Source organism: Psammomys obesus, unplaced genomic scaffold (assembly GCF_907164565.1).
Source record: "Psammomys obesus unplaced genomic scaffold, mPsaObe1.curated_primary_1811, whole genome shotgun sequence".
In the NCBI taxonomy this organism is placed as follows: Eukaryota; Metazoa; Chordata; class Mammalia; order Rodentia; family Muridae; genus Psammomys; species Psammomys obesus.
Genome location: NW_026596034.1, coordinates 32,816,025 through 32,842,868, shown reverse-complemented (window position 1 = coordinate 32,842,868; position 26,844 = coordinate 32,816,025). Strand labels below are relative to the sequence as shown.

Genomic DNA, 26,844 nt, shown 5'->3' with positions numbered 1-26,844 from the left:
AGAGAAGAAACGGAAGGGAAGTGTGGTGATGGAGAGATGGAAAGCCAGAAAGACAGACACAAAGGCGGAGGGGGATGATGATAGGTGGGAAACAGAGGGCTAGACAACACAGATAGAGCAGAGCCCCGGTACTCGGTAGGCTCGGCACCGAAAAAGTGCAGTTTCCAATCGACAGCATCAATTAAACCCAAGCTCACCACAGGGGCTGGGGACTGCAGTGCCCATGCTCTGCTCCAAACACTCCAGGGCTTCTGTCATTCTGCAACAGGCTCTTGGCGCTTCCACCAGGCCACGACCCGAGCTGTGACCCTTCATCCTACCTGGCTGCTTCCCAGGTCCCTTCCCACCCTGGGGCAAGGAAGAGCTGTCCCCAGTCACTGAGGCTGTTCTTGGTGACACGTGGGCTCTGGGGCCTAACATAGTATGTCATTCAAGAATTAAGACAAACCCATGGCCCTGACATCTGTCACACACAGCCTAAGGACCAGAATGCCCAGCAGAGGCCCTAACCAGCAGCTCTAGCATTACCCTGGGGAACAGAGAAACCATGCGCAATTATGGAGTCTAGGGAGGAGGCAGGGACAGGGTGCCAACCTTGACCTGATGGAGGTGCAAGGAGGAGAAAGAGCCAAGGGGTGGGCAGGGGCAGGGCTGCACCCACCTAGCTCTCTGAAGGGAGACTGCTCTGCTTCCCTGAGCTGGGCTCCGGATCGCAGCCGTGGCTGCTGCAGCCTCCTCTCCTCTCGCTTCTTCTCTTCCCTTCTCTCCTCCTCTGCTGCTCCTGTCTCTGCCTCAGCAGCCACCGAGCAGGGGCGGCAAGCGTGGAGGACGCTGGGGCAGCCTGGCTTGTCAGCCCGCAGGGGGAGCTCTGACGCGTCACTCGGCCCACTGCAGACTGGGAGAGTCATCACCGCCACCAGCCAGGGCCCTGGCCAGGTTAAAGGGACATGCCCAGAGCTGGCCAGCACGCCTTGCTCTTCTGATGCTCTAGCCTTCCTTGGGGGGAGGGGGGGAAGCTGACCTCTCTAGCTCCAGAAACAAAAGGCCCTCATGCTAGTGAGTGGGGACCACTATCAACAGAGAAGGCAGGGTTCCCTGGCTATTCCTCACACATACAACCTTCTGCCCCTCAGCCCCTGATCTGTTATCTAGTGTCTCCTCTGTCCCTTAAGAGCCTTCTATTGCTCCCTAAAGCCCTCAGTATGTATAGTCTGAGGCTGACAAGACCACATCATCTAGACACAGTCATGGGCTCACCCCCCTCCCAGCTGCAGCAGAGATCCACCTCCCCATGCTCATACTAGGTATGGCCCCCTCCAGGGCACCTTCCTACTCATCCCCCTGCACCCCACACCAATGTATCCCTGGGGCCCAGCTGCCGAGACTGAGTGAATCACCCTCCCCTCCCCCTCCACCCCAGTCCTCCGGGACATGTCTGTGTCTGATTTGCAGCTTCAGTAATCGTGTGTTTATGGCTCGGTCTCCCTGGAGGCTGACATCGAGGAGGAGGAGGAGGAGGTTGCAGGGCCCAGGGAGGAGCAGGCTCGACACGGCATAATTCAGCAGTAAAGACATTCCAGAAGGCTGTCCTGCTGCTGCCCTTCAGGGTCCTCCGTGTCTTCGCCACTGTTGCTCATGGGGTCAACCAGCCCCCCAGGGCCTGGCACTGCCCAGCCTTGCATAGACCCAGTACTGCAGTCATCAACTGGTCAAGAGGAGCAGAAGGGAGGCAGTGAGGACAAGGGAGGCATGGCAGAGGCAGAGGATGGCCAGAAGGGATATGATAAGTATGGAAGGTGGGTTACAGAGGGCAGAGCATGGCTCAGGGTGGCTGAGTTCGAAGATGGGCTCTGGCACACATGGCTTTTGTGTGTCCTCCGAGAGAAGTGAGTGAGGACAGGGATGTGTCACACAGTGTCCCTCCCGCTGTTGTGGCATCTGGCTCCTAGCTGCTACTTCCCCTTTCCAGGGTGCCTCCTTCTCCTGCCTCCAGGTGGTACCAGAAGGGCCTTGAGCTGCTGCGGTCCAAAGTGAGCAGGGAGCCAGAGTAGAGCATAGTCTCAAGAGACCGGCAGGGTCAACCCGAATCTTCCATGAAATTCAAAAGGGAAGGAAAGGGGCTCTTACTTTTTAAAGAATCAGAAATTCTAAGTGGTCATCCTTGTTTCCTACCACACACTGAGAATGTACGAAACCAACAGAGGGAGGGGCAAAGACTATGAATTGATGACATCACCCATCATCTGGCCCTGGATCCAGCTTTTCTTTGCAGGCCTCTACTGGATGTCTCAGCAATTTAAGTAGCATGACCAATTCCTGTTCAACCATCTGTCCGAATGATGTTTGTGTCATTTCCAACCGATGTCCTCACAGACACAACAGAGCCTATATTTCCATTGTTCTCAAAAACAAAACTAAAACGAAACTAAACCAAAAAGATACACGACACATCCTCAAATAAGTCCAGCCTTAAAGAGAAGATTCATAACAAGGTACTCCTCACAACTTCTGAGGCCCGACAACTGGCCCGTGGGCCTCAGTTTCCCCATTTGCAGAACAGAGGCTAGAGAATTCATTTTTCAGGCTCAGGAGAACTAGCCAGTGAGCAACGTGTAACAGGTGCTTAATCCATGCCTGGCCCTTCCTCCTGCCCTTCTAAGAAGAGCCTTTTGTATTGTCATGATGTTCCAATTTGACGAAGGCTAACATCTACAGAGGGAACAGGTGAGGGAGAGGGATGCAGAGAAGAACTGCTTTCTCATGTTTACTCATCGTACCTGCAGCAGGACGGTCCCTCCAGGGATCGTGAGCTGTAAACAGTACTTCGGGGCGTTCTCCCAGGACAGCGGCTGAACATCTTCAATGGCGCTGTAGGAGACTGAGTTTTCCATGTACCCAGACGGCTGTAGCAAAGAGAGAGAAAGAGAGAAACATGACCGGGTTACCAGAGCTGACGAGCAGTGGGCGAGAGCACTGAAATACATCCGCCTGGGAACCAAAGGCGGACCAGAGTTCTCAGCTGGCAGCACCCCACTGTGGGGAGGGGCTGTGGGGAAAAGCCATTCCACACCTAGGGTGCAAAATGAGGAGCAGGCACCGGAACCCCTAGGGCAAAGGTGAAAGACCATCCCCTGATGACCACAGCGCCCAGCGCAGCACAAAAGGAGAATCTCAGCATCCCTCCCCAGTGAAGCATTCTCCAAAGGCTCCGGGGGGGGGGGGGGGGGCATGCCCATGGGGTCACTCCCCACAGCAGTCTACTGACAGGACCTCTGACCCATCCTGCTTCCTCACCCCCAAAGCCCACAGCACATATGGTGTCTCTCTTCAGCCCCTGGTCCACCCCATGGCTCAGTAGTATGTGTTGGGAGAATACACGAGAAAGGCAACCACAGGCCAGTGTTGGGAGAAGGCAAGAGAAGCCTAAAGCCATCCACACTGCTCTTTAAGAGAGCTCCACTGTCTCAGAGAACACAGGTACCGTCAGGGCCTGCTAGGGTCTTCAACACCCCAGCCACCTCCCACAGACCCGCTGGTATGCACACACTGCTCCAGGAACTCCATGAGTGAACTTTCACAGTGACTTTAGAGAGGAGGCGCCAGGGCCATCCATGGAGCAACAGAGGTCTTGTGAGCTTCCCACAGCTAAGACTGAATGAACATATCCACCACGCTATACTGGAACAGGAAGGTGTCATTTCAAGTCCATGGCCCAGTGAACATTTTACCAGAGACACTTAGGCCTCTGACCATGTCTTCCTTACCAACTGACACATAGGGGAGGTGGAAAGAGCTGATGGCTAAACTGCCTCAGCTTCCCTAGTGTGGCTGGCCATCAGCCTCAAGAAAAGTGACTGCCCAACTCAGGGTCAATAGATATCCACTGAGCTTCTAGTATACTCTGGGGCCGTGCTGGAATCCAGTGGGGTGGACAGACAGCAAACAAAACATCCCGAAGAGTAAGCTGGGGGTGAGGGGAGCAAGCACTGAATGGGGGGATTCAAAATGGGGCATGGTGACAGGGACAGAGGACAGAGGCCCCTGTCTAACAGGGGCCACCAGGCTAACACAGAGGCCTGGGGGCAGGAACAGCGAGAGGGCTGATGGAAGAGGGGCAGACACAGCTTAGGTAGCAGGTAGAAGAGCTTACAGGTCCACCTGGGGTGTAGAGACCACATCCCCCACAAGGGGAAGATGCTGCAGTAAAATCTAGCCACCAAGGACAGAGCCAGGAGGACAGCGATGACAGGAGGCAGCTGGTCCCAAGCCCTTCACACCAGTGTACTGCTCTTCAGCAGGGCCTGCAGGCCACAGTACATCTTGGCACTTTACAGAATAAGTACCCTTCCTGCATTGTATGCCCAGAATTATTCCGTCTTCCTTGGCATTTGCCAGTGACACGGCCCGGTGTGTGAATGACACAGTTCAGCCTTGCCCCCAGCTGGGTGGGCGCTTACTTTTAAGTATCTACTGTGTTTACTGATGACAGTCCATCTCTCAGCTGTCTGCTATGAACAACAGGGACGGGAGTCTTTGCCATCCTGTTTAGCAAGCCTAATTCTCAGGATGACTGTCATTTTAACAGACGTGGCCAGCTCACAACAGACCTGGGCAGGTGGTCCTCTTTATTAAGTAAAAAAAAACAAAACAAAACAAAAAAAAACCCCTCATTTCAAGAGCAATGGCAGCAATTCAGCCCTTTCTCTTTCAAAAGGCTAGTTGGCCCAAAGCTCTCAGTACCCACCGAAGCCGGAGGAGAGGGTTTGCAATGCTGAGCAACAAAGATGCAGAGTCAAAAATGCCCATCCTAAACCACAACAGGAGACCCACCATTGTGACAGAGAGCACAGCAGGATCACAAAGGAACCAGACCACCTAGGCTCAAAGCAGCACAAAGCCCACAGGTTTTGGTCTCCAAAAGCCTCCCAGGAGACCTCTGGCCATGCTATGGCCCCAGCTCCTTCAGAAGGACACGGCCAGTGCCCACCTGCACAGGCCACCTCCATTCTACAACTTGGCCAGGCTGTCTAACAAAAGCAGCTTGGAGCTGAAGCTGTGAGCAAGGCTTTCTGGGAAAAGGCTGGGCATAAATAAGCACGCGTTGTTTTTAAAAACCTGATCGATAGCTTGCTTTTCCACCGACTGACTCAGCACTTGGCCCTGAGCAGTCTTCAGAGCCATTAAGACCTACGTTTGAGTTCCTCACTGTGTGTCACTAAGACTGTTACTGCGCCTCTCTGAACCTGGCTCCTCTGGGGGTAATTTAATACACAGAATTACAGAGGATATTCCAGGGGACCTAAGTTGCTGAGGGCTTACTTGGCTCAGCATCCGGATCATACTAAAGAGATCGACAACACTTTATCTCCGACATCCTCTTCCCCAAACCCCAAAATCCAGGTGAAGAGTTCCTCATCTGTCATTCCAGCCTTCGAAAGATGTAGGCACGAGGACTCAGGATGTGAGGCCAGCCTGGGCTATCTGGCAAGTCTGTGTCAAAAACAAGTGGGTGTCCAGCACTCGCTGAAGACAAGGAATAGCTAAACAAGCATCCCAGCAGAAGAGGGTTTAAGAAGATGGGACGAACGAGCCTACTACAGAATCTGGGGACACAAAGGGCCACTGGGTGAAAACTAAGATGACTGAACAGGGTCTGGACTGCAATAGCAATGCAGAAGTATTGGGACCCCAAGTCGGGGCCACACCCCCACACTAGCGTAGAACACTAAGGACAGGTAGAGTGGTGCGGCACGAGGGATACCGTTTTCATCTTCTCTCCTCTACATCCAAAGGATTCTCTACGGTCACTGCCTCTCAAGCTATGCTGACGACAGCCTCTGCCCAGGGCGCCCTCACTGGGCCAGGAAAATCTGAGGCTTGAAATGCGAACAGGACCTGCGGGAGCAGGTGTGTCACACACTGAGGCGACGCTACCCACAGCAATGGTGACACAGTAGCCAGAGTCAACGGCAGGCCAGAGGTGAATCAGAAAGGAGGGCAACCGAATCTTCCGCCGCCAAAGGAAACTGGGAAACGCAGCTCTCGGGGACAACTGAGAGATGACACATGTTCTAGAGTCAAGCCCACAGGTCAGTGGTGCAGAGTACCTTGGAATCCACAAAACCCCAGCTGGGCGGTTATCACATCCTCGGTCTGGACTGAGCCAGACGGGAAGCTTCAGGCTGCAGGGGTGGGCAGGGCTGAGGGAAGGCAGGGCATACTTGCTGGGGTGACTGGAAACAGGCTCCCCCCAAACGGCTGCTCCTCCTGGTGGCACCATCATCCATCAGCATTCCTGGATCTGCACACTAATGGGTGGATGTCACTACATGTGAACGACAACTCACACTTGACTAACAAATGAAGCGTGGGAAGGTGAGGGACAGAATCTAAGCATGTGGATAAAATTAAATCGAGATCACTCGGGAACCAAGCCTGGAGCTTCAGGCCCATAAATCCTGGAGGCCGAGGCAAGAAGATTACAAACTCAAGACCTGCCAGAACCACAGGGTGACTTCAAGGCCAGCGTAGGCAGATGAGATGGCCACAAAATAAAACGTAAGAGGGCCAGCGATGTAGCATGTTTGAAGTCCTGGGTCCAATTCCCCATTACGCACGCATGCATGCACGCACGCACGCACGCTCATTAATACTCCAATACATCTCTTTCATTTTAATTTTCCCCGTGTGTGCGGAATTCTGCATCTGTGTATGTGCGACCTGTACATGTGCCAGGTGCAGGTAGGTGTATAGGGGGCAGAGGACATCAGGTGCCCTACAATACAATTATCACTGTCTGCTTACCCCCCTTGAGACGAAGGAGGGGGCGGTCCTCACTAAACCTGCAGCTGGCCTGCTTTGGTCTAGACTGGTTCAGTTATTGTGCTGCAGGGCTCCACCTGTCTCTTCTGAGACACTGGAGTCCCAGACATGCACCGCCATGCCTGGCTTGCATGTGAATGTTGGGGATTCAAACTCAGATCCTTATGATTGTGAAATAAGGGCTCTTACCCACTGAGCCATCTCTCCGGCTCTCCTGCCTATTTTTTTTTCTTTTTTTCAAGGCAGTATTTCACTCTGAATTCAACTCTGTTGGACTAGCCTGGCCTCAGACTCACAGAGATCCGCCTGCCTCTGCCTCCTGTGTGCTGGGATTAAAGGCCTGCCCCACCTCTGCCTGGCTTCTCCTGATTATTCTAAAACATAGCATCCATTATTCTTTATTTATCTATTGTATGCACACGCATGCACACGCATGTATATGTGTATGTGGCAATCAACTTGTAGAAGTCAGTTCTCTCCTTCCACCCAGGGCTCAAACTCAGCTCATCAAGCTTGCCGCCTTTACCCGATGAGTCCTAAACAATTACTATTTTTTTTTTCTGAGATTCAAATCAAAGAAATTGCTTGTGCTGTGGCTATGCACAGGGTTTCTCTCTGCTCCCGCCCTTTCTGCCGTTGACAGAACTGCCGTTCTGCTTTGCATGAGCGATAAACAACTCCGAAGTGAACATCCTTGTGAAGCCTGTTTTTCTAGCCTATATTTAGGATTATTTCTTTAGGCCGGATTCCCAGAAATGGAATTACTGGGACAAAGGGTGACGGCGTGTTTCCCGCTGTTGCCAAATTACTCTCATTAGAGAGATATTAAGGAGTCCTGGGAGCCCTGGCCGGGGATGAGGGACCCACTGCTTCAACGGCTCGCTCGAGTGGATTGCTTCTCTCAACCACACTCTAACCAGGTGGGTTTGGCATTAGCGTTTCTGTGCTGAGCACCACGCTGGGTCAGCATGTGCTAGGTGCTGAGGGCACAGACATCCACCACCCAAGGTCCTGGCTCTTGGGAGGGCAGCCTTCTGGGACACTGGGGGTTGTGCATTAGGGACACCGCCTTCTCATGGGAGGTGGGGACAAGGCTCTGAGCAGTGGCAGTGTTCTTCTATGGGACAAATATGGGCTAGTGTGAGAGGGCCGTGCTTTCCAGAAAATGCCCTCTGGGGTTCTGGGATGAGTCTGGCTCAAAAGCCTCCAAGGCCTGACCAAAGAAAGAGCAGGTGGCGGAAGGGGCCTCAGCAGGGTTCCCTCCCCCCCACTCCCAAGGCCCTCAGAGCTAATGTTTACATTCTCTGCTTTCTCAGACTTCTAATCTAGCGGGGTGCTCAGAAATGGGGTGACCATCCGACAGCCTTCGCCAGCCTGTCTTTCGGAGATCAGCTCTGCCACCCTAGCCTACTGCTGGTTTCCATGGTGATGAAGTAAGCATGACTCAGGAGCCTTCAGCCCCCAGGACGAGATTCCAGGCTGACTCAAGACACATTCCCAGTGAGGTGGGGGCTCCCGCACCCCAAAAGGTAAAGTGTATCTGGAAAGTCCCTCTATCAGCCACTCCACACTGAAGCCGCCAATACGTGCTGAAGCAGCCTCGTCATGGCCAGGGTTGTAAGCAGAGGGCTGGTTGTCATTCTGGCAGCCGCTGAGTGGGCCACAGTGGAGACGAGTGGAAGTTGAGTCATCACTGAGTGGGGGCGGGGGGCTGTCAAGCTGAAGATTGGGGTCCCCTGGCACCATCATAGTAGCATGGCAGAAGGAAGCTTTGCTCTGGTCCCCAGGAGCAATGTCACATGGCACAATAGGTAGCCCCTTCCAGCACAGGTGGGTAGGCAACACTTATCGATAAGGTCAAGGGCAGTATTGCACCTTCGTATTCAATGGTGGCTCTGACAAGGGGCCACCAATGAAAAGAAGAGGAATCACATGGCATGATTCAACTAACCAAGAACCCTGAGATAGAGGAGACACCCATGATGCCAAGAAGCCAGCACCTTATAGGGAACCCCCACCCCCAGCCACCCCCATCACATTCTGCCTGTGTGGATCTACCTGCAGCAGAGGCTCGGCCTCAACCCCATTTGTGGCTAGACAGTGACCCAGTGCACAGACCACCTACATACTCTACCCACTGATGGCCACTTGGACCTCCTATCGCTCCATTACCATGAAAAGCTTCTGTCCTATTGTCTTTCTGATAGGGTGACAGGAAGATACGTACCTCACAAACACAGTATCCACCCATCCTGTCCCACTCTATCAAGCCTGATGCCCACAGTCTCACCCCTTCACACACAAGCCCCACTTTCACTAAGTACAGTCCCCCACGTGACCACCCCATCCCTGCCCCTGCCCCCAGCTGAGTGCTTGATTTCACTGGGCCACACTGCAATGGGATGGCGAGGGAACTATTGTCACACCTCACGGTGTGAGAGGGAGGCGATGACAGGTCACAGGCCTCCTGCTTTTTCCCACCATGATCCCATCTTGCAACCACCAACATAGGGACCTGGACAATCCCTTCAGTCATGGGTAGTTGCTTGCCAACTCCAAGCATGCACTGTGCAAAATGGGGCTAAGGCCAGCAGGTTCAGGGGTCTGGTCTCCTCCTGCTGCGGCACAGCTGTGGAGTCCCTGTACACCTACAGCAGTGGCTGGGCTACAGCTGGGCTCTAGTCCCTTAAAAAAAAAACTCCTGCAGCTGGGCCCGAAGGGCAGGGCCATCCCAGGGTTCCATGGGGACAGTGAGGAGGCATACAGGGGGCTCATTAATCAAGAAGCCAGCCCCGGCAGCTGCCCCCTTCTATGGCCAAATGCCTCGAGAAGTCTGGTAACCTCGCCAAGGCTGGCTACTTCCACATCCAGACCCTTCCAAGCCCCAACTTCTCTGTGGGCAGGGGAAGGATGGGAATCTGGTCCCCGGGCCTGGCACTTGGCATCTGTCCCACCGTGTGCCTTTATCACTGAAACACTTGATAAGAGACACAAAGACGTCCCCAAATTGGCACTGTTCTACCTAGAGCCTGCGGACATGCTGAAGAACCATAACAACCAGGCAGGTGGGGTGTGAACTGCCTACAGGCACCACTGTTCCGAGGAACCCTGGAGAGAGGCCCCACTGAGACCTCTTCTTCAGAAAAAAGAATGAAGGAAGATTTGGGGTACAGGGCATACATTAATCACAAAATTTCCTGACAATAAAGCGAGCTATCAACCGTGCGGTAACATGGAACCCTGCTGTGGACTTTTAGGAACCTGGGGGCAACCTTGACCTTGAACCCTTTCTCCATAGCAGGTCTGATAGGACCTGTGCAATTTTACACACTAGCAATAGAGCCTGTGAGGAGAAAGTCACATGTCACTGGAGTGTGCCCTGTCCTCCTGCCCCCTGGCCACCACGAAGTGAGCAGATTTGTTTCTATAGATGCCCCTGCATGGTTCCAACCTCATCGCAGGCCCAAAGCAACATGGCTCTGCAACCCTGAACTGAAGTCTCCTGTAAGCTGATTGTCCCACAAAGGAACCCTGACAAGGGCTTCTGTGGATGCGTGGATGAAGCGCTCTCTGGGGCGTCCACCAGCACTGGGTCCTGCTGAGAGGTACTCAGCCCCTCTGCCCTGTCCTGCAATGCCCGTTCTAAGAGGTCTAAGTGCAGCCCTTGGCTGTGACCCTACATTCGATGGAAACATCACCAAGTTCTGCAGAAATTTCCCAGAGGACCGGTTCAGGGGAAAGTTCCCCAGGCCTGTTCTTAAATGAAGTCATATGGCTTGGCCTCCAGGAGATGTGGGGTTTTCTCCCAGGGCTATCCTCATCCACTTGGGGAAACCAGGCTGCTAGGATGCACAGACGTGAGCCCTATGATTCCAGGGGCTAGTCCACCTCAAAACTGGCCCAATGTGATTGTAGCCTGTTTTCCAGGCCCTGTATCACAGAAGGGGTGGGGGTTGGGAGGTGGAATAGTGTCTTCCAGCAAGAAGGAGGTGCAACACCCCTTCACGTCCTTAGCATCAGCTCCTGCCTCCAGGCTCTTGCTTTGAGTACCTGCCCTGACTGTCTTCATTGACTGAGTATCCCTTCATTGACTGAGTATGACCTGAGAGCATTGTAAGCTGAAATAAACCCTTTCCTCCCTGAGTTGCTTCTGGGTTGTGGTGTTTTATCACAGCAGAGAGCTAACTAGTAAGCCTAATGCACGCCCAGCCACAGGCAGGTGGACCTCTGAGTTCAAGGCCTGGTCTACAGAGTGAGTTCCAAGACAGCCAGGGCCATAAACCCTGTCTTGAAAAAAAAAAACAAAACAACAACAAAAACAACAAGAAAAGAGAAAGTTTTAATTAGCCCAGGCTAGTCTTGAACTTGCTATGTAAACAAGGAAGACTTTGAACAGCTTCTGTTCCTTCTTCCTCTACCTCTGGATCGTTGAGTGTAATTACAAGGATGTAAAGATTTTGAAAAGATGCTTTTGACCTCAGAGGGGAGCTTACTACCTATGTCCACCCCAAAGTATCTTAAGATTTAATCTCTATTAGGGGAGAAGCGGGTTGAGAAAGGAGAGAGATCCAGAAGGATGGCTGTGGGCTTTTCCTGGCTGAAATAAAAAGAAACAGGGCTGAGGATATGGTTCAGTCGGTAGAGTGAAAAACTAGCATGCACGGAGCCCTGGGTTCCATGCTCAGAACCAAGAAAACCATACAGGGTATAGTGTGCATGACTGTAATGCATGGAGGTCTCAGCAGGTAGAGGCAAGAGAATCGGAAGCTCAAGGTCAGTCTAGGCTAAGAAACAGAACAATGTGGGCGCTTCCTTTTCTGCCACCTGGACAGCAGCCCCAGGGGCTGTCAGCTCTCACAACCCACCAGCGCCACCAGCTCCACCAGCCCCTTCTCACGTCCCATGGGCCTCCCTCTGTCTGACCCTGGTGACCTGTCTCACAGGACCTTCGCTCAACAAAGCTGGGTTCTCCGGAAGCTGAGGCCAGCAGGGCAGACTCTTAGACAAATAAACTCAAGGTTTCTCTACGGTTCTTGGCAAAGCCGAGCTGGACTCAGGAGTCCATGTGTGCTTCATGCATGGGAAGTCCCTGGCGAGTCCTTCCTCGAGCTGCAGGCTTCTAGCCAGCCAGGGCTTCCAGGATAGGTGACAACGGGTGCAGAGGGAACTGAGCCCTTGTACACACTGTGAGGCGTGCCTGCAGACCCTGGGATCCTCTCCAAGAAAACTCATGGCAGGACACATAGAAACATGCTCGGGCGTGTCAAGAAGCCAGGTGGGCCGAAGAAAGTTCTACAGTGTGGACACATGCTGCGTAGATCTTCAGCACTCTTGACAGCTTTCGCTGACCCCTGATCTCTTCCGGTGTTGTCACTGGGGGAAATGGGGATAAGAACCGTGTCCACATTGAGGGGCCACTACAACCTAGAAGGACCCATCACAGCTTGAAAGGGAAAGGACTTTGACGGTGGCTATTCAGGCGACCCAGGGTCAGCCACTGACAGGGGATGGCTGAGTGACCCATCTGTGCCCCTGTGACCAAGTCGCCTCATCCATCTACCTGTACAAGCGTTCTATCTGTAGAAACCCAGCCTAGCACACTACTCATAACAGGCAGAGGATATGCCAAAAGTACTCAGTGGCTGAATGGCCATAAGAAGGTACCAATTAAAACCACAGCAGTGTATACATCCCCTGTGCCAAGTGACATGGCTTCATTTTCATACACAAAACCCCTCTACCCACTTCCGGTCATCCAGGATCAAGACCAGGAAACTGGTATCATTCATTCTAACTGGTATCATTCACTCTAATCAAAAAAGACAAAAACCGAGCCAGTCACACGGGTGCTACCATCACGTGACTCTGCACATTTTGCAAATGATTAATAAAAACTCACGGATCCCAACAGACCAAAGCGAACACAGAGAATTCTGGGTCACCGGGGACTCGAATCCAGCTGTCTCTCCTGAGTTGTCCACCTCCTAGCTTCCTTTATCTGCCCTTACGAGACCACCCTCCTGGAAATAGAACTCTGAAGATGACAGAAGACAGCAGGTGTGGGGAGTCCAGACCCAGCAGGCCCTTCGTACAGCTGTCAGCCCCTTCTTGAACGACAGAGGGAGAGAACCAAGGTCTCAGGGTATGTCTTCAAAGGGGGAATCTCCACAGGGTGATACAAAGTTGGTTTCAAAGACATGGGCTCTGAGAGGCCTGTGTCATCAGGTGGACCTGCCATCAGCCCATAGTGACTGTGTTTTCGAGACCACAGGCCTCCTGGTGTCCACGGGAACCTCTGCACCACTCTAGCCAGAGTCCTCTTGACGGGGGAGAAGGACAGCCTTGGGAAGGCTGCCCCATACTTGGCTTGACATCAGTCACCTACTTGCTGAGTTAAGAGCTTGCTTCCCTCGCCTCACGCGCAGTTGGCTGGACTTATTTACATTTATTAAGTACTTCCTATGGGGCACAGCTGGTGTGACCCGGGCACCCAGGGACAGAGCTCTCAACCTCCAACCCATGAGCTGAACCCCAAATCTCCTCTGTTAGCTCCCTGCCATTTCCCTAACCTACTCTGCTGCTACATCTGCTGGGTGGACACTCACTCTATGTCCCCCTAAAATGCGATGGCCCAGTGTGAGGGCCCTGCTGGTTCCCAGTTCTAGGGTCATTCAGGTCATTTGGCTGGGATTGAACATTTTTGCACAGTAAACACTTTACCAGAGGAGCTGTCTCCTCCCTAGCCTGTCCCTCACCCTATGATTTAATTTGAAAAAGCAAAACTGGATGCTGACTAAGAACTCAGATACTCGGAGAGCCACAAGAATAGATTGGTGGCTGATCAATCCTAGGCTGAACAAGAGTATCTGAACAGGACCTGCTTTGCTCCATAGGGTCTATAGCTGGAGGAACAGCCTACGGCCCAACCTGAGGGATTAAGGAGCAATCACACAGGTCTGGGATTTTCCCTGGCATTGCCACCATCAATGTGAAGACAAAAGAACACGGCAACCCAATGCTGAGGGACAATCCCCTCTTTCACTCCCTGATCATACAGCCAAGGTCACAGCTATGGCAGGCAACAGTTCCAATCCAAACACCTCTTCTTTCTGATCGTCAAGCCGATGATGGAGGAAGAGCCGTGGCTCTTTCCCAGCTGTCACTGTAGCATCACCTGCTGCACACTGCCACCGTCAGGAGCTCCCAAGCAGTGGAGAGCTATCATCCCCAGCAGTGCGACAACGCCAGCGGCGCACTCTGCACTTTCACTCTGTCATCTTCCAGCTGTCAGGCACACTCTTGTCCTGAGGATAGCATTAGAGTCTCACCCTTGTCCTAACTCCACCATCTCGGGCACTCAAACCATACAGTGCAGTGCTCAGCATGGAGGAGGACCCATGGGATCACTCTGCATGGGGCAGATGCCTCCTGGGGACACTTCTTCCTGCTGCTTGGGGCCATGTTTCGAAGCATGCTTGTTGGAGAGTAGCCCTGGGGGGTTTCCGTATAAACAGGCCACTGTGATGCCTCTTAGGTCGCTGAAGCTGTGTCGCAGAGAGAAGGCAACAGGTGCTCTACGGGCAGGCTTTGAATGTGGAGAAGGCCTTTAGACGCTTGCTCAGCCCTCTAGCCTGACTGACTTAGAGGCTTTTATAAGCATGGCCTTTGCCCCACTGGTCAGTTCTGGCCTTCGTTGAGAGGGCCTGGCCAGCTGTAAGCAAACACCCCAGGGGGCTGACAATGAGGAGATGGAGTCAGAGCTGCTGCTGGGGCACTAATGTAAAAGGGGGCCCTGAGGAGGAAAGCAAAGGGCAGGAACAAAGGCAAATGCTGTGGGACCAAATTTCCTGGGTTTCAGCCTCAACTCTGAGTAGTTTGATATAAGGTGGCTCCATCTTTCAGTGCCTCAGTTTCCCAATCAGGGTCTACCACAGATGTCAAAGGGATAGATACAGACTCTGAATCTCTAAAAGCCACTTACAGTGGGCAGAGCCTGAAGGCCCAGCCCTGACCTCTGCCACTCTGAAACCTTCCTGTGGGGGCAGCAGTTCCACCCTTATTCCCCGCTGGGGAAACACGAGAAACACTGTCTTCCCAGCAGTCTCAGCTGATGGTAGATGCCAGCACATATAACATCGTCATAAGTTAGATGAGATGCTGCATGCTGACGCTCAGCACGGCACCACGGGAAATAGGTCTAGATAAGAAAGCATCCTTTCTCACTTTAGCGGTTGATCAGCCTGTACAATCTACCTGAGTAACAGGTGTGTCAAGTGCGCAGATGGGGAGTGTGGCTAAGAACCTCCCTCCCATCTACCCTGAGAGACCAGCATTGTCCCATTCCCCACAGCCCTGTCAGACCTGAAGCCCACACTCGGAACAGGCCCAGTCACACAACTTGACCACAGACCAGTTCCTGCTCAGCATGGAACAGAGGTGCCTGTGGTCTGTCATCATGTAAGACAGTAAGCGCATCCATAAGACAGTGTGCAAGTGAGCGGGGCAGGGGGAGCAGCCGACCCCGCCTGAAGCCCCAAGGGCTTCACCTGTTTACTGTGGCTCTGATGAAGTCAGTCTTGGGGGAACTATCCCTCCGGGGCTGACACCACTGCTCTGGAGACCCAGAGGCTCCTCCAGGGCCCAGTATCTCTTCCCTGAAGATTCCTTGTTGAAACCTGAATCTGCATAGTGGTGGTCAAGAATGGGGCTTGAGGAAGTGTGCCGAAGGCCACTCAGTCCTGCTCCCTCACAAGGCTGCGGGCCCTGCAGAGCTCCCAGTAAGCCCTCAGCTTCCCTGGCTGCTGCTGTGTGATGACAGCATGATGGCTTCTCTCAGTTTCCCTCTTCTGAAGAACAGGGATGGTCACAGTAGAGGCGGCTCAATGAGGGAAAGTGTCAGGCACGTGTTCAACTCATAGTAATTGCTCAGTTAATCTTAGCCATCAACAAGATGCTATCTGAGAACATTCCAGAAGCAGCAAACACCCCTACCATCTTTATTAAAAGGGAATAATCGGTGGCCTTCTCAAAGGACTAACAGAAACAGTAATGAACAGTTATATAATGATGCCCTGCAGACGTCCCCGGCAGCCACTTCATGAGCACCAGTGTGTGGGTCCCGAGAGATGACACGGTCCCTCTATTGTGGGTCAGTGTGGCTGGTCCTAGCACTCAGTGTCACCAGCTAGACCATGGCCTCATTTGCATCTGTCTGCCCTGCTGTTCTGTGAGCCCGGAAGAGCAGGGACAGGACCTGACTTAGAGTCACTGTGTCCCTACAGTGTACAGCATAACGCAGTTGAGAGACGGGTGGGTGCAGCCAGCAAGCAGCCGACGGGGAGTTTGGGGGTGGTACCTCAGCTGGCATCAATGCCATGTTGAGAATCTCCGAGTCTCCCCTTCCTCTTTCTCCTGATGAACAACCAGAATCTTCCAGCTGTCCAGCAAAGCTTCCACTAGCTTCCTAGCTCCCACTAAGCCACGCCTTTCTCTGATGTACTAGCGGAGCTGTCAGGGTGGGGCCCGGAACAATCCCGGGCTTTGCTGGTCCCGCTTAGTGACAAGCCAGGTGCCAGACCTGGAATCCCTGCCACATCCTCCTGCCAGCTAGCGGGACTCCTGGGGCTGTGAAAGCTGTTGGTGCCAGGCGAGGGCAGTCCCAGGATGGGCAGGCAGCCTGGACAAAGGGGGCCATGCAGTCACCGGCAGACCTGATAACAAAGAATACAGAGCCACCCCGAGACAGTAAAGTTCAGTGCTCTTGGCCGGTGCACAGCAAGGTGGGTCATAGAGATGAGCACAGCCCAGGAACTTTGTAGGGCAGTGGGAAAGTCCTGTATGTATTACCCACTGCAACTCACTATGTGGTCGAGGACGACCATGAATTCTTGTGCCTGAGCCTCCAGTGCCAGGCTTTACAGGCATGAGTTGCCATGCTCGGCTTTTGCAGTGCTGGGATGGAAGCCAGGGACTCATGCATGCCAGGCGAATAGGCCACCAGCCCCAGCATATTCCCGGTCTACTTCTGAGCACTCAGGATGTGACCATTTGTACCTAGGGGAACTGAATCCCTCAGTTTACCTGAAATTAACTTAAAGGCCATCCTCTGCAGCTTGGTCACTGTCTCAGACCAAGCCCGGGGTTTGGGGGTTACCACCTGCACCCTAGGAAGCTGATAGAGAATAGAGAGGGAAGAGGAGCACCAAGCCAGATGCCCTGCTGTCTTGAGGCGATCTGCACCGGAATCCCAGGCCAGATGCTACACGGAAAGCTTGACTGACATCAACTGACTTCACTGTCGCAGCCACCGGGAACAAAAACGGATGACAATGCGAACCTTACAAACTAGAACACTGGGTTTGGGAAAGCTGGAGTCACCCGCCTGAGGGACAGGGGACTGAGCTCCGATCTGAGCACTCAGAGTCACCTAACAGCCACCTGCACTGCCCACCATCCCCTCTCTGCCGGAAGCAACCACTCTGTTCCCAGCAAGGGGTTCGAGGTTATTCCCTGAGTGGAGAACAGAGAGAGAGGAGCTATTGGGGAAAAGGGTGAGCTGGCTTGAGGTGTGCATGACCAGCTTGCCATTCCATTGGCTGGAATTTACCATTTAATCAGTTTAGTTCTGTCAACTTTAGTGAACTTTCAACTTCTCTCCTCTAGCTCCTCCCTCCTGAGAGTCCCTCCCCTGACCAAGATCGTCCCAAAAAAGAAACACAACCTTCCACTGAGGTTGCTTTCCTCCACCTTTGCAGGTTCATTCCATGGTGGGTGTCCACTACTACCCTATCACTTGCCCAACGCCAGCCCCAACCAATCCACAAAACTGTTTTCAGCAAAATTAACATGTAGCATTGCACTGGCTTTCAAAACTACAAACCACACCCTCTTTCCAACTATGAAAATGTGGATCCTAGATGCCCTCAATCTGAACCCAAACTGAAGGTCTAGTTCCTCTCTGCCTCTGGGGGACTGAAGCATGCCTGCAATCCTAGTACTCAAGACGTGGAGGCAGGAAGATCAGGAGTTCAAGTTCAGCTCCAGCTACACAGCAAGCTAAAGGCCAGCCTTGACTACAGGAGACCCTGACTATCTCAAAAGAGACCCTCCTGACCTTGTAGCTTCATTTCAGAAACAGGAGTTCCGATTTAATTACTTTTTAAATGTGCCTTTTAAAAAATGAATGAATGAATGAATGAATAAATAAATAAATAAATAAATAAATAGGTAAGTAAGTAAGTAAGTAAGTAAGTAAGTAAGTAAGTAAGTAAGTAAGTAAGTAAGTAAGTAAATGAATAAATGAATAAATGAATGTGCCTTTTCACCTCGTCATTACAGCTTTGACAACAAGGGCCACTGGGTTGTATGTTTTATGTTTGCATTTCCCTCCCATCTGTCACCCAAGAGAAACTTGGAATGGGGGAGGGAGACTGGCAATATGTGGGGGACTCGGGGACTTCCCAAAACCTCTGCACATTAATGCAGGGAAGTCCCAGGTGAAGCGGGTTGGGCTGGCCACTCACGTTACACAAGAGCCTTCTATAAGAATCACTGCCCATTTCACAACCACTCTCGGGACCTTGGCCTCTGCAGTCCTGTGAGCCGTGCGGCAAACAGTCACCAGAAAAGGGATATATAGATTGGGAATAAGACTAATGAAGGCCACATTCCCCTTGGCCTGGGCAGGTAGGGCACCCTGAGCCAGGGGGCACCTAGGCTCAGCTCCTGTGTGTAAGAGAAAGAACGGCCACTGCCCTTCTTTGGTGTAGACCAAGAAGAAAGAGAGCAGAGGTGCAGTGTGTGAAAGGCCCGCTGGTCCCCATGTGCTCGGTGCTGTCTGAGGCTAGCAGCCAGCAAGTCGCGTTCTTGAGACAGTAAGTAAGCACCACATTCGATCAACTGAGGGAGGAGACTCCGTGGGAAGAGGAGCTTTTTCCCAGGCAGACTCCATTCCTGCACAACATGGAGATCTTGTTACCCCAGGCAAGACCTGGAACCTGAGCCCAAAGTGGTAGCTGCCAGCAATGCCAGCTCTGGAGATGCAAGGGGACAGCCTCCACCTGTCAACCAAGAGCACGCACTTAGGTCCCTGGGGCCATGGACATGGTACATCAGAGAATCCAGAAAGAGAAAGGGAACCTGCCCGAGGCGAGGTAGGATGAGCTTCAAAGTCACTAAGAGGAGGCTAAAGGCTAAAGGAACATGACCTTCCACTGATGTTGCTTTCTTCTACCTTCAGGGAGGATGAAGGATACTACACAGTGGCCCAGACCAGCAACTCTTCCCCGAGGAAGACTGAAAGCTAAGGCAGCAGGTGGGAAGGGCAGGAGCTGGACCAGGGCCCAGCAAGCCTAAAGGATTGGTTACACACAGGTCCACATCTAGCTAGAATACAAGGATAAGGGTAGCTGGGGGCCGCCACCAGGCGCAGTGGCAGACACTTGTAATCCCAGCACTCAGGGATGCAGAGACAGGCGGATCTCTGTTAGTTCGAAGCCAGCCTGGTCTCAAAGTGAGACCAGGAGAGCCAGGGCTGCACAGAGAAACCCTGTCTCAAAAAAAAAGGGGAGGGGGGCCCCTAGGGCTGCCTCACCATGTATGCAGAGACTCCTCGCTTGACAGTCCAGGATGCCAAGAGACAGTTGGCCAACTGTCTGAATGGGACACACACTGAGGCCACCCCACTGGGTAAGCTAAGCTTTGCATAGGGTAAATGGACTATGAAGCAGCTGTGTGTCACTATTTATCTGGACTGGAAACCTCCCTCCTTGAGTGAGGAGAAAGCAGTTAGTTCGTAAGCCCAGGATGCAATACAAATTTACAAGGTCCTAAAAAGTTCCTGAAAGCTATGAGGTTTACAAGTAATAATTCTTGGGAAGAGGAAGACTCTCCAGCCAGCCCAGCCCAGCCCAGCCCAGCCGCCTCCAAGTTCTGCAACAAGCTCCAGGGATACAACTATCATGAGTAGCCACGCAGGCTGGGATACGCTTCTCAGCGACGCAGCTGCCTTTGAGTCATCCATGCTTCCGTAAGTGGCCCTAATAAACGCCTTAGTTCGCTAAGCTAGAGTTCCTCAGAATTTCTGTTTTCATCTGTGACCAGTGCCCTAACCGGGATGTTCATGCCTCCCCCCAGCAAGTCACACCACAGTCTTTGTGCATCTGCAGCAAACGCAAAGCAAGCCTCTGGCCACGGCCTTCAAGACCAGTTTAAGATGGACAGCAGAAGTGCAGGCAATACAGAGTTCCCATCCACAGCCCCCACACCCACGCCCCACACCGAAGCTCTGCCACTCGGGTTTAATTCTCTGCTTTTTCCCTAAGGTGCTTTTCCTGTCCCAGGGATCAGGTTTCCCCGCCAGCCTCCTCTAAGCCCCGGCTGTTTTTCTCAGACTTCCCTTGTTTTGAGATGACCCTGACTGGTTTTGGCAGCGCTGGTCACATCCGCTCTAGACTGACCCCCCAACATTGGGTTCTGACTGGGGTCAAGGGTCAGGTGTGGAAGATCTCAGAGGGCAAGTGTCCTCTCACCACATCCTCTCAAGGGCACAGGCTCCTGGCCTGGCCAAGGTCATACCCAGCAGGAGTCCAGACTGTAAAGTTGCCCCTCCCCTCCCCCTTCCTCCTATATATTCTTGGAAGAGCCTGGAGTTAGCCACTGGCCAACATTGTTCCTGTTTACCAAACTGCTCCAAGGCTGTGCAGACAGGCTCCCCAAGAGAGCCAGGTGACTCGGATCACTCTGCTCCTCTGTTTGGGGACATCAGCACCTACAGATCTCAAATGAAGGGCAGTGGGAAGAACCACAGGCCACCCTGAAGGGCTCCAGGAACAGGATGGGCAAGGTGTCAGGAAGCAGGACACAGATAACCTGGAGGTGTGATGGTGGGAAGGGGTCTAGAGACAAGGAGGGTCAATCTGCCCAGCCATGCTTCTGAGAAGCCCACTGGACAGGCCGCTGTTTGCACAAAGCATCCCTCCCTTCCTCCTTCCTCTTTCCAGGGCTCAGTGGGGCCTGAAGGACTGGGCCTGCATGGAAACGATGTGTCCCAGTTGTGGGATGGCCACTAGCCCAGGTTATTTGGGGGAATGTGGCTGAATCACTGAGAACCCTACAAGCCAACGCAGCCTAGGGATTGATCTTCAAAGCCAACCATCATGTCTTGAAGGAGGTCACAGCCAGCACATGGCATGGATGAGCACACGGACTCTCTAGGGCCCACACTGTGTCCACTGGGAGCCATGAGGAGGTGGCTTAGTCAGGTTCAACCTAGAACCCTGTCACTGTCACAACAGTGGGCCCATCTAAGTGCCAGGTTGTTTCCTCCAAGCTGACAGTGCGGCTCTGCATTAGGCCAGCAGTACACATACAGCTTGTCATACCTTGCGTGTCAAGCATGGGCCTTTCCCACTCTTGGCCTCATAGAGCCATGGAGCCACACAAGTGAAAACACCGAAGCAGAGGAAAATACAGGAGCACGCTTGGTGTAGAATGCGGCAAATTAAGTGTCCCCTGAGGCCCCTATGGGAGGGTGTGGCTGAAAAGGGCAGGAGAGAAGATGCTGCTAACACCCCAGTGCCCTGAAAACCTTGAACGAATGGATGGAGAGGCCCTCAATGAGCGAGCAAGCAGGAGAGGAAGGGACTCAACACGCACTTATGAACATCTACTATGGGCAGGTACCTTCCCTCCCCTGGCCCCATTCTTCCCATCTTATAGGTGACGCCTGGGAAGTGGGCATAGCTGCAGTGTGCTGGAGCTCTCAGGGACCACTGGGCCCCTCTCAGCCAACCTTGCCTTCAGAGATTTACCGCAGGCCCTGAGTATAGGTTACAACTCTGCCATCCATATCAGGCTTCACTCAAGTCATTCAACCACTCTGAGCCACAGTGTCCTCTTCGACAAAGCGGAGCAACGGGGCACCACGGAGGGGACAGCATTAGAGAACCCAGTACACAGCAGGCACTCCCTGCTACATTCTCAGGGGCCTGAGTACAAGAAGGAGAGAGAGAGCAAAGGGAGGGGGCCAGAGGGTGTGAGGACACGTTTTCAGTGTCAACTTGCTATAACCTAAAACCACCTGAGATGAGAGCCTCAGTTGAGGATTGCCCGGATTGAGTTAGTCTATGTCTATGGAGGTTCACCGTGGGTGGGACCATTCCCTAGGCAGGGGGTGTCCTGAGCTGTATGAGACATGACCCAGCTGGAAGAAAGCTGGCAAGCAAGCAAGTCACTTCTCTCCGTTCTCAACTGTGGATGTGACGTGACAGGCTGCTTGAGTGCCTGCCTTGACTTTCCTTCAATGATGGGCTCTAACTAGAACTGAAAGCCCCAAATCCCCCTTCCCCTGGTTGCTTCCGGTCAGAGTGTTTTTATCAAAGCAACAAATAAAATTAGAACAGGGGACAAGTCAAGGAGGGAAAGTGTCTATAGGAATACTGTGGGAGTCCCTTCCTGGCAAACCTCACTGTCACACTGAGTCTGTGCTAGTTTCCCGGGAGGGCTGGTGCCTCCTTTTCACTTCACCCGCGTCTGCTATTGGGAAGCAAAATGGCCTGTAGATCCTTGTCTTCCTATTCTGTATGTGTTTCCCCCTGGGGTGTCCACAGCTTCTTATTGATTCCCCCTTGCTCTTTCCCTATGAAGGCCACTTAACCCTTCACTTGCCAGCGATGCTGCACCTCGCTAGTATCATCGTGTGTCTTCCAGTCTGGCTGAAAGGACAGCCTGTTTGTCAGTTTTCCTGTACTTCAAAGGTCACTTTGTTAATGTAGCCAAATCCAGCCCTGCCTCACTTGGCTTCGTCTCCTCACACAGAACCATGGTTTGGGCTGTTGTTGATGTGGGGGCTGATCACCGCTGACCAGCTGGAAAGCCAGGGACGAATGTAAAAGTTTCCGCTCTCCTCCCTCTTCCCGGCCAGCCGAGGGCCGTGCCTCCCTCCAAACCTTCACTCTGTGGGGTCACCCCCTCCCCTACAGCTCCTGCCTGGCACACAGAGAGAATGACTCACTGCTGAGGCACGGTGCCCTTGCCCTGGGCCCTTGCCACATGGCGATAGGACACAATCCACAAGGAGATGGCAGGACCCATGCTGAAGAGCCCCTTGCACAAGGTGAAGGAACCAAGCTGGCTCCCGGTGCCCCTGCGAAGGCAGGCATGTAGCCAGAGGCGTGGGGGAGAAGGAGTCAGGAGTGAGAAGGGAAGACAAACTTCACCAACCATGGCAGAGGACCCACAGGCAGAGCCAAGGTGAGGCAGAAGCCCCTCCCCCTTGCTACCTCTTCAGTTACAAGGAGAACAACCCAAAGAACTTTCCAGACTCTTCAGGTTCTCTGCCACTGGAGGCAAGGCCTCTGATGGATGTCAGTCTTCGTGTCTGCAAAATGGGCCTCTTTGTTACTTCCAGCTTTAAAAGCTCTGAGTAAACCATAGCTGCGCCATGGCCAGCTCCCTACATCCCTGGGTTGAGTACAGAAGCATATTCTGGTCTCTGTCCTGCCCCAGAGAACATTTAGAAGGTTGTTGGTTCCATGAAAACAAGATGAGAGGGGCCAGGTACAGAGAGGCCATAGAAGGCTTGTGGAACAAGGAGGTTATGAGTGGGGAGTTGCAGCTTTGCTCTGGGCTGGGCAAGGCTTCACCCGGAGCCTCTGGCAGCCTGCACATACACACATACACCTCCTAGGAGTGGAAACTGAGGCCCACATGGTACCCTGCCCAAAGCTGCCCAGTTGAGGGAGGCATGAGGAGAATACATCTCTCGTTCCCTGACACACAACCGGCCAGGGGTCATAGCAATGGAGCTGAAGCCCAGTGATCACATGCCTCCAAGGCAGGGCCCCTGCAAACTACACAGACCTGAAATTTCATTTCATCCCACCCCACCCCCCTTGGTGCCCACCTCTAAAGACCCTGTGAGCAGACAAGGATGGTCCTCTCTCTGAGACAAGGCTTCAGAGTCGTCCGTGACTTCCCCATGGAGGCATGTGTGTGACACCAACCAGCATTCCGGGTGGGTCCTCAGCCTGGTGTATCTCCTGAAATCCATCACCAGAAGTAGCTTTGCCTGACCTTGAATTTCACATGATGGGCTCTTGCCATTGGTCTAACGTCGGCCAATAATGCTGACAGCGAAAGGCAGGCAGCCTGTGGTGCTGTTCATGGACCTATAGTATTCTGCTCTGTGACTCACTTAATTTGTTCTGGGGCTCTCCCGAGGATAGCCCCCCTGGACTCTTTCTGGTTTGGGGCTTCTCTGAATATGCTTACTTATGCCTTTAGGTGGACCAAGGCACTTAAGTTCCCTACAGAATATAACTGGCAACAGAATCAAGAGTCCTGTTGTATCAGAGGGACCACATTAGACCCTTGCTATGACCTAAGAGGTAGGCAATGGTATCCGAGAAAACAGAGAGGTCCAGTGACGTGTCCAGAGTGCACAGCAAGGCCAAGGGACCAAGTGAATATGTGCACAGCCTCGTGAGTGGACGCTGTGAACAGGAAGACACAGAAGAGTGAGCGTGGGGGAAGATAGTGTGCCATCATTCCTTGGAAGAACAGCAAGACCCTAACCTGTCCCAGGAGACTGGAGACAAGGTACAGGGCCGGCTGACTGAGCAAACAGAAGTGCATGAATGAGGCCTAAGTCCAACCAACCCCAAGCACATAATTTTATCTGGAAGAGAGCACGTCCGGCCACCCCGGCGCGCCCTCCTGCTCAAGGCGAGGACGGCCTCTGCTCAGAAGCGCCTTTGTCTCTCCCCGGATGGTCCGAGACAGGGTGGCAGAGAACTAGCTTGTGCAAACAAATGACAGGTCACACCACGGTCTCCCTCGTCCCCCGCTGATCACTTCAGCTCAAAGAACCAACTATTTGCCCGGCTCTCCTAAGTCTCTCACTGACATTTCCGAGCTGGTTGTGCGAGGCCAGGGACAGCTCTCTGGCCTTGGTCCTAAAACCAGTGGGACAAGTGACATGTACAGCCTTGTGACCTGACTGTCTACTCCCTGACAGAACTGGAAGATGGGTGAGGGCCAGTATGTCCTGAAGGAGGTCACTATGTACTCCAGGTAGGACCTAGATGGGAAGAGATGAGTGGGGGGAGGTGGGGCATAGGAATGGATCAAACAGGTAACCTAGCTCTTTCTGGGTGGGGAGGATAAGTAGCTAATGCCCAGGTGGGTCAGCCCTACCACCACTGCCTGAAGGCTGCCTGTCATTCACAGTAGACTACCAGAGTCCGCCTTGGCTCTCATAGTGGCTGGTCCAGGTCAGGCTCTGCCCCAGCCCCGGTTCAGGGTTGTCAGATGGTCACTGAGGTTGCTGAAGCTAGAGTTCTACAGAAGGGACAGAGCAGGGGAAGATACAGGCTCATAGATGGCATGGAGTGTCAGTCCTTGTCTGCATACACGCCCATGGGCCTCCCAGAGTCTCCACAGCCGACAGTCCATCTTGGGTTTTGCGGTCTGCATGGAAGTTCAGCCTTGTTCAAACCCCACCAGAACCTCTGGAAGGTGTTTGTTTCCGAGTTTCTTTCTCCAAAAGGTAGTAGTCATGGAAACAGTGTGCCTCGCTGACGTGTGCTTGTGTTCAGTGTTCACAGGCTCTGACACAGCAGAGCTGAAAACCAGTAGTAATATTACCCAGTACATATAATAGAGGGCCCTGAAAGAGCACAAGCTGTTGCTGCTGCTGCTGATGTGATGATGGTGACGACAACGACGTCGGTGATGATGTCGTCCTTCTTTCTGAAGCTACCCACCTAGCCAGTGGGGGTCTAGAGTTGGGCATCTCAGCCAGGCCTCCTTCACACGGAATACAAGGCAGGCAAATCCTCTCTTTTGCCCAGCAGCAGCATCCAGAAGCTCAAGAAGGAAGCCCTGGTCCTTGGGCAGCAGGAGAGGGCCTGGAGTCAGGCTGCCAGGTAATTGCTTCCCCGTCATTTACCAGTGCAGGGAGAGACCTTCTGTTTACTCAGCCTCCTTATCTCCTGGCCTCAGAGGCCTGCCTTTGTAGGGCCTCACTTTCAAAAGGGCAAAGGACCTTAGGGAACAAATACTAGAGGACAGCAGAATCAGGAACCAACAGGCCTACTGTGTGCAGACCCCCCATCCCACCCCCATTAGCACCTCCTGCCAGCCTTGAGGTGTGGAAGGCTCCAAAGATGGAACAAGAAAAGCACTTTGGAGGTGTCCATGCCCCAAGACAAGAACAACATACTGCAGGCCGTGGGTAGTTCTACCCCTGTGACACCAGCCATGTCCTTCCCTCTGGGCTTCACACAGTCCAATCTACGGGACATGTGCAGGCACTGTGGACACGGGAGCTTCATGGCAGAGGAGCTGGCCTGGACCTGCAGGTCACCAGGTGGCTAGAGACTCAAGGCCTCCATCTGCAGTAAGATGGAATGTGAGGTGGCCAAGTAGCTACCTAGGCTGGGGCATAGGTGCTTCAGGAGATCCTTAACTCCACTTCCAAGTGCCTGGGGCAAGGATGGAGGATAGGTCTCAAAAAATATCTGCCTTCCATTCCACAGAAAAGCCAGCTCGTGGAAGCAACTGAAATGCCCATGGACAATGACACGGACTCTGCCACATGGCACATATGTGCACTAGAACAGTACCGAGATGTGATAACAAAGTGTGGCACATGCTCTAACATGGTTGGACACCACGGACATTGCACTTAGCGAAACCAACCAACCACAGAGAACAAACAGCCTTTGGTTCCGCATCTGGAGTGGGGCAGCTCACAAAGCCAGAGAACAGGGAGTGCGTAGTTAGTGGCAGAGGCTCTTGGCCAGGCCTCAGTGGGAACAAACTGAATGCCACAGAGCCAGCAAGCCTTTGGAACCGTTAAGCCGTAACTTTGATACTGTGTGTCTTTTACCACAACTTTTTAAAATGACCCTGGTCCTTACAAAATGTCTCCCAGAAGAGGGTTAGTCGGCCCGGTGGAGGCCTGAGGCTTCTACTCCTGTCTGCTCCTCAACCTGAGCCCTTTTTAGGCGCTTCTTTCCC

At 53.0% G+C, this 26,844-nt stretch overlaps 1 protein-coding gene across 1 annotated transcript in view; it reads right to left on the bottom strand.

Moving 5' to 3' along the window:
* The window catches only part of Cmip (c-Maf inducing protein), a 191,235-nt gene that overhangs the window by 72,307 nt on the left and 92,084 nt on the right, over positions 1 to 26,844 (bottom strand). Inside the window, exon 2 of the mRNA XM_055620832.1 lies at positions 2,778 to 2,903. Within this exon, the coding sequence (XP_055476807.1) occupies positions 2,778 to 2,903 (126 nt within the window). The remainder of the gene's footprint in view (positions 1 to 2,777; positions 2,904 to 26,844) is intronic.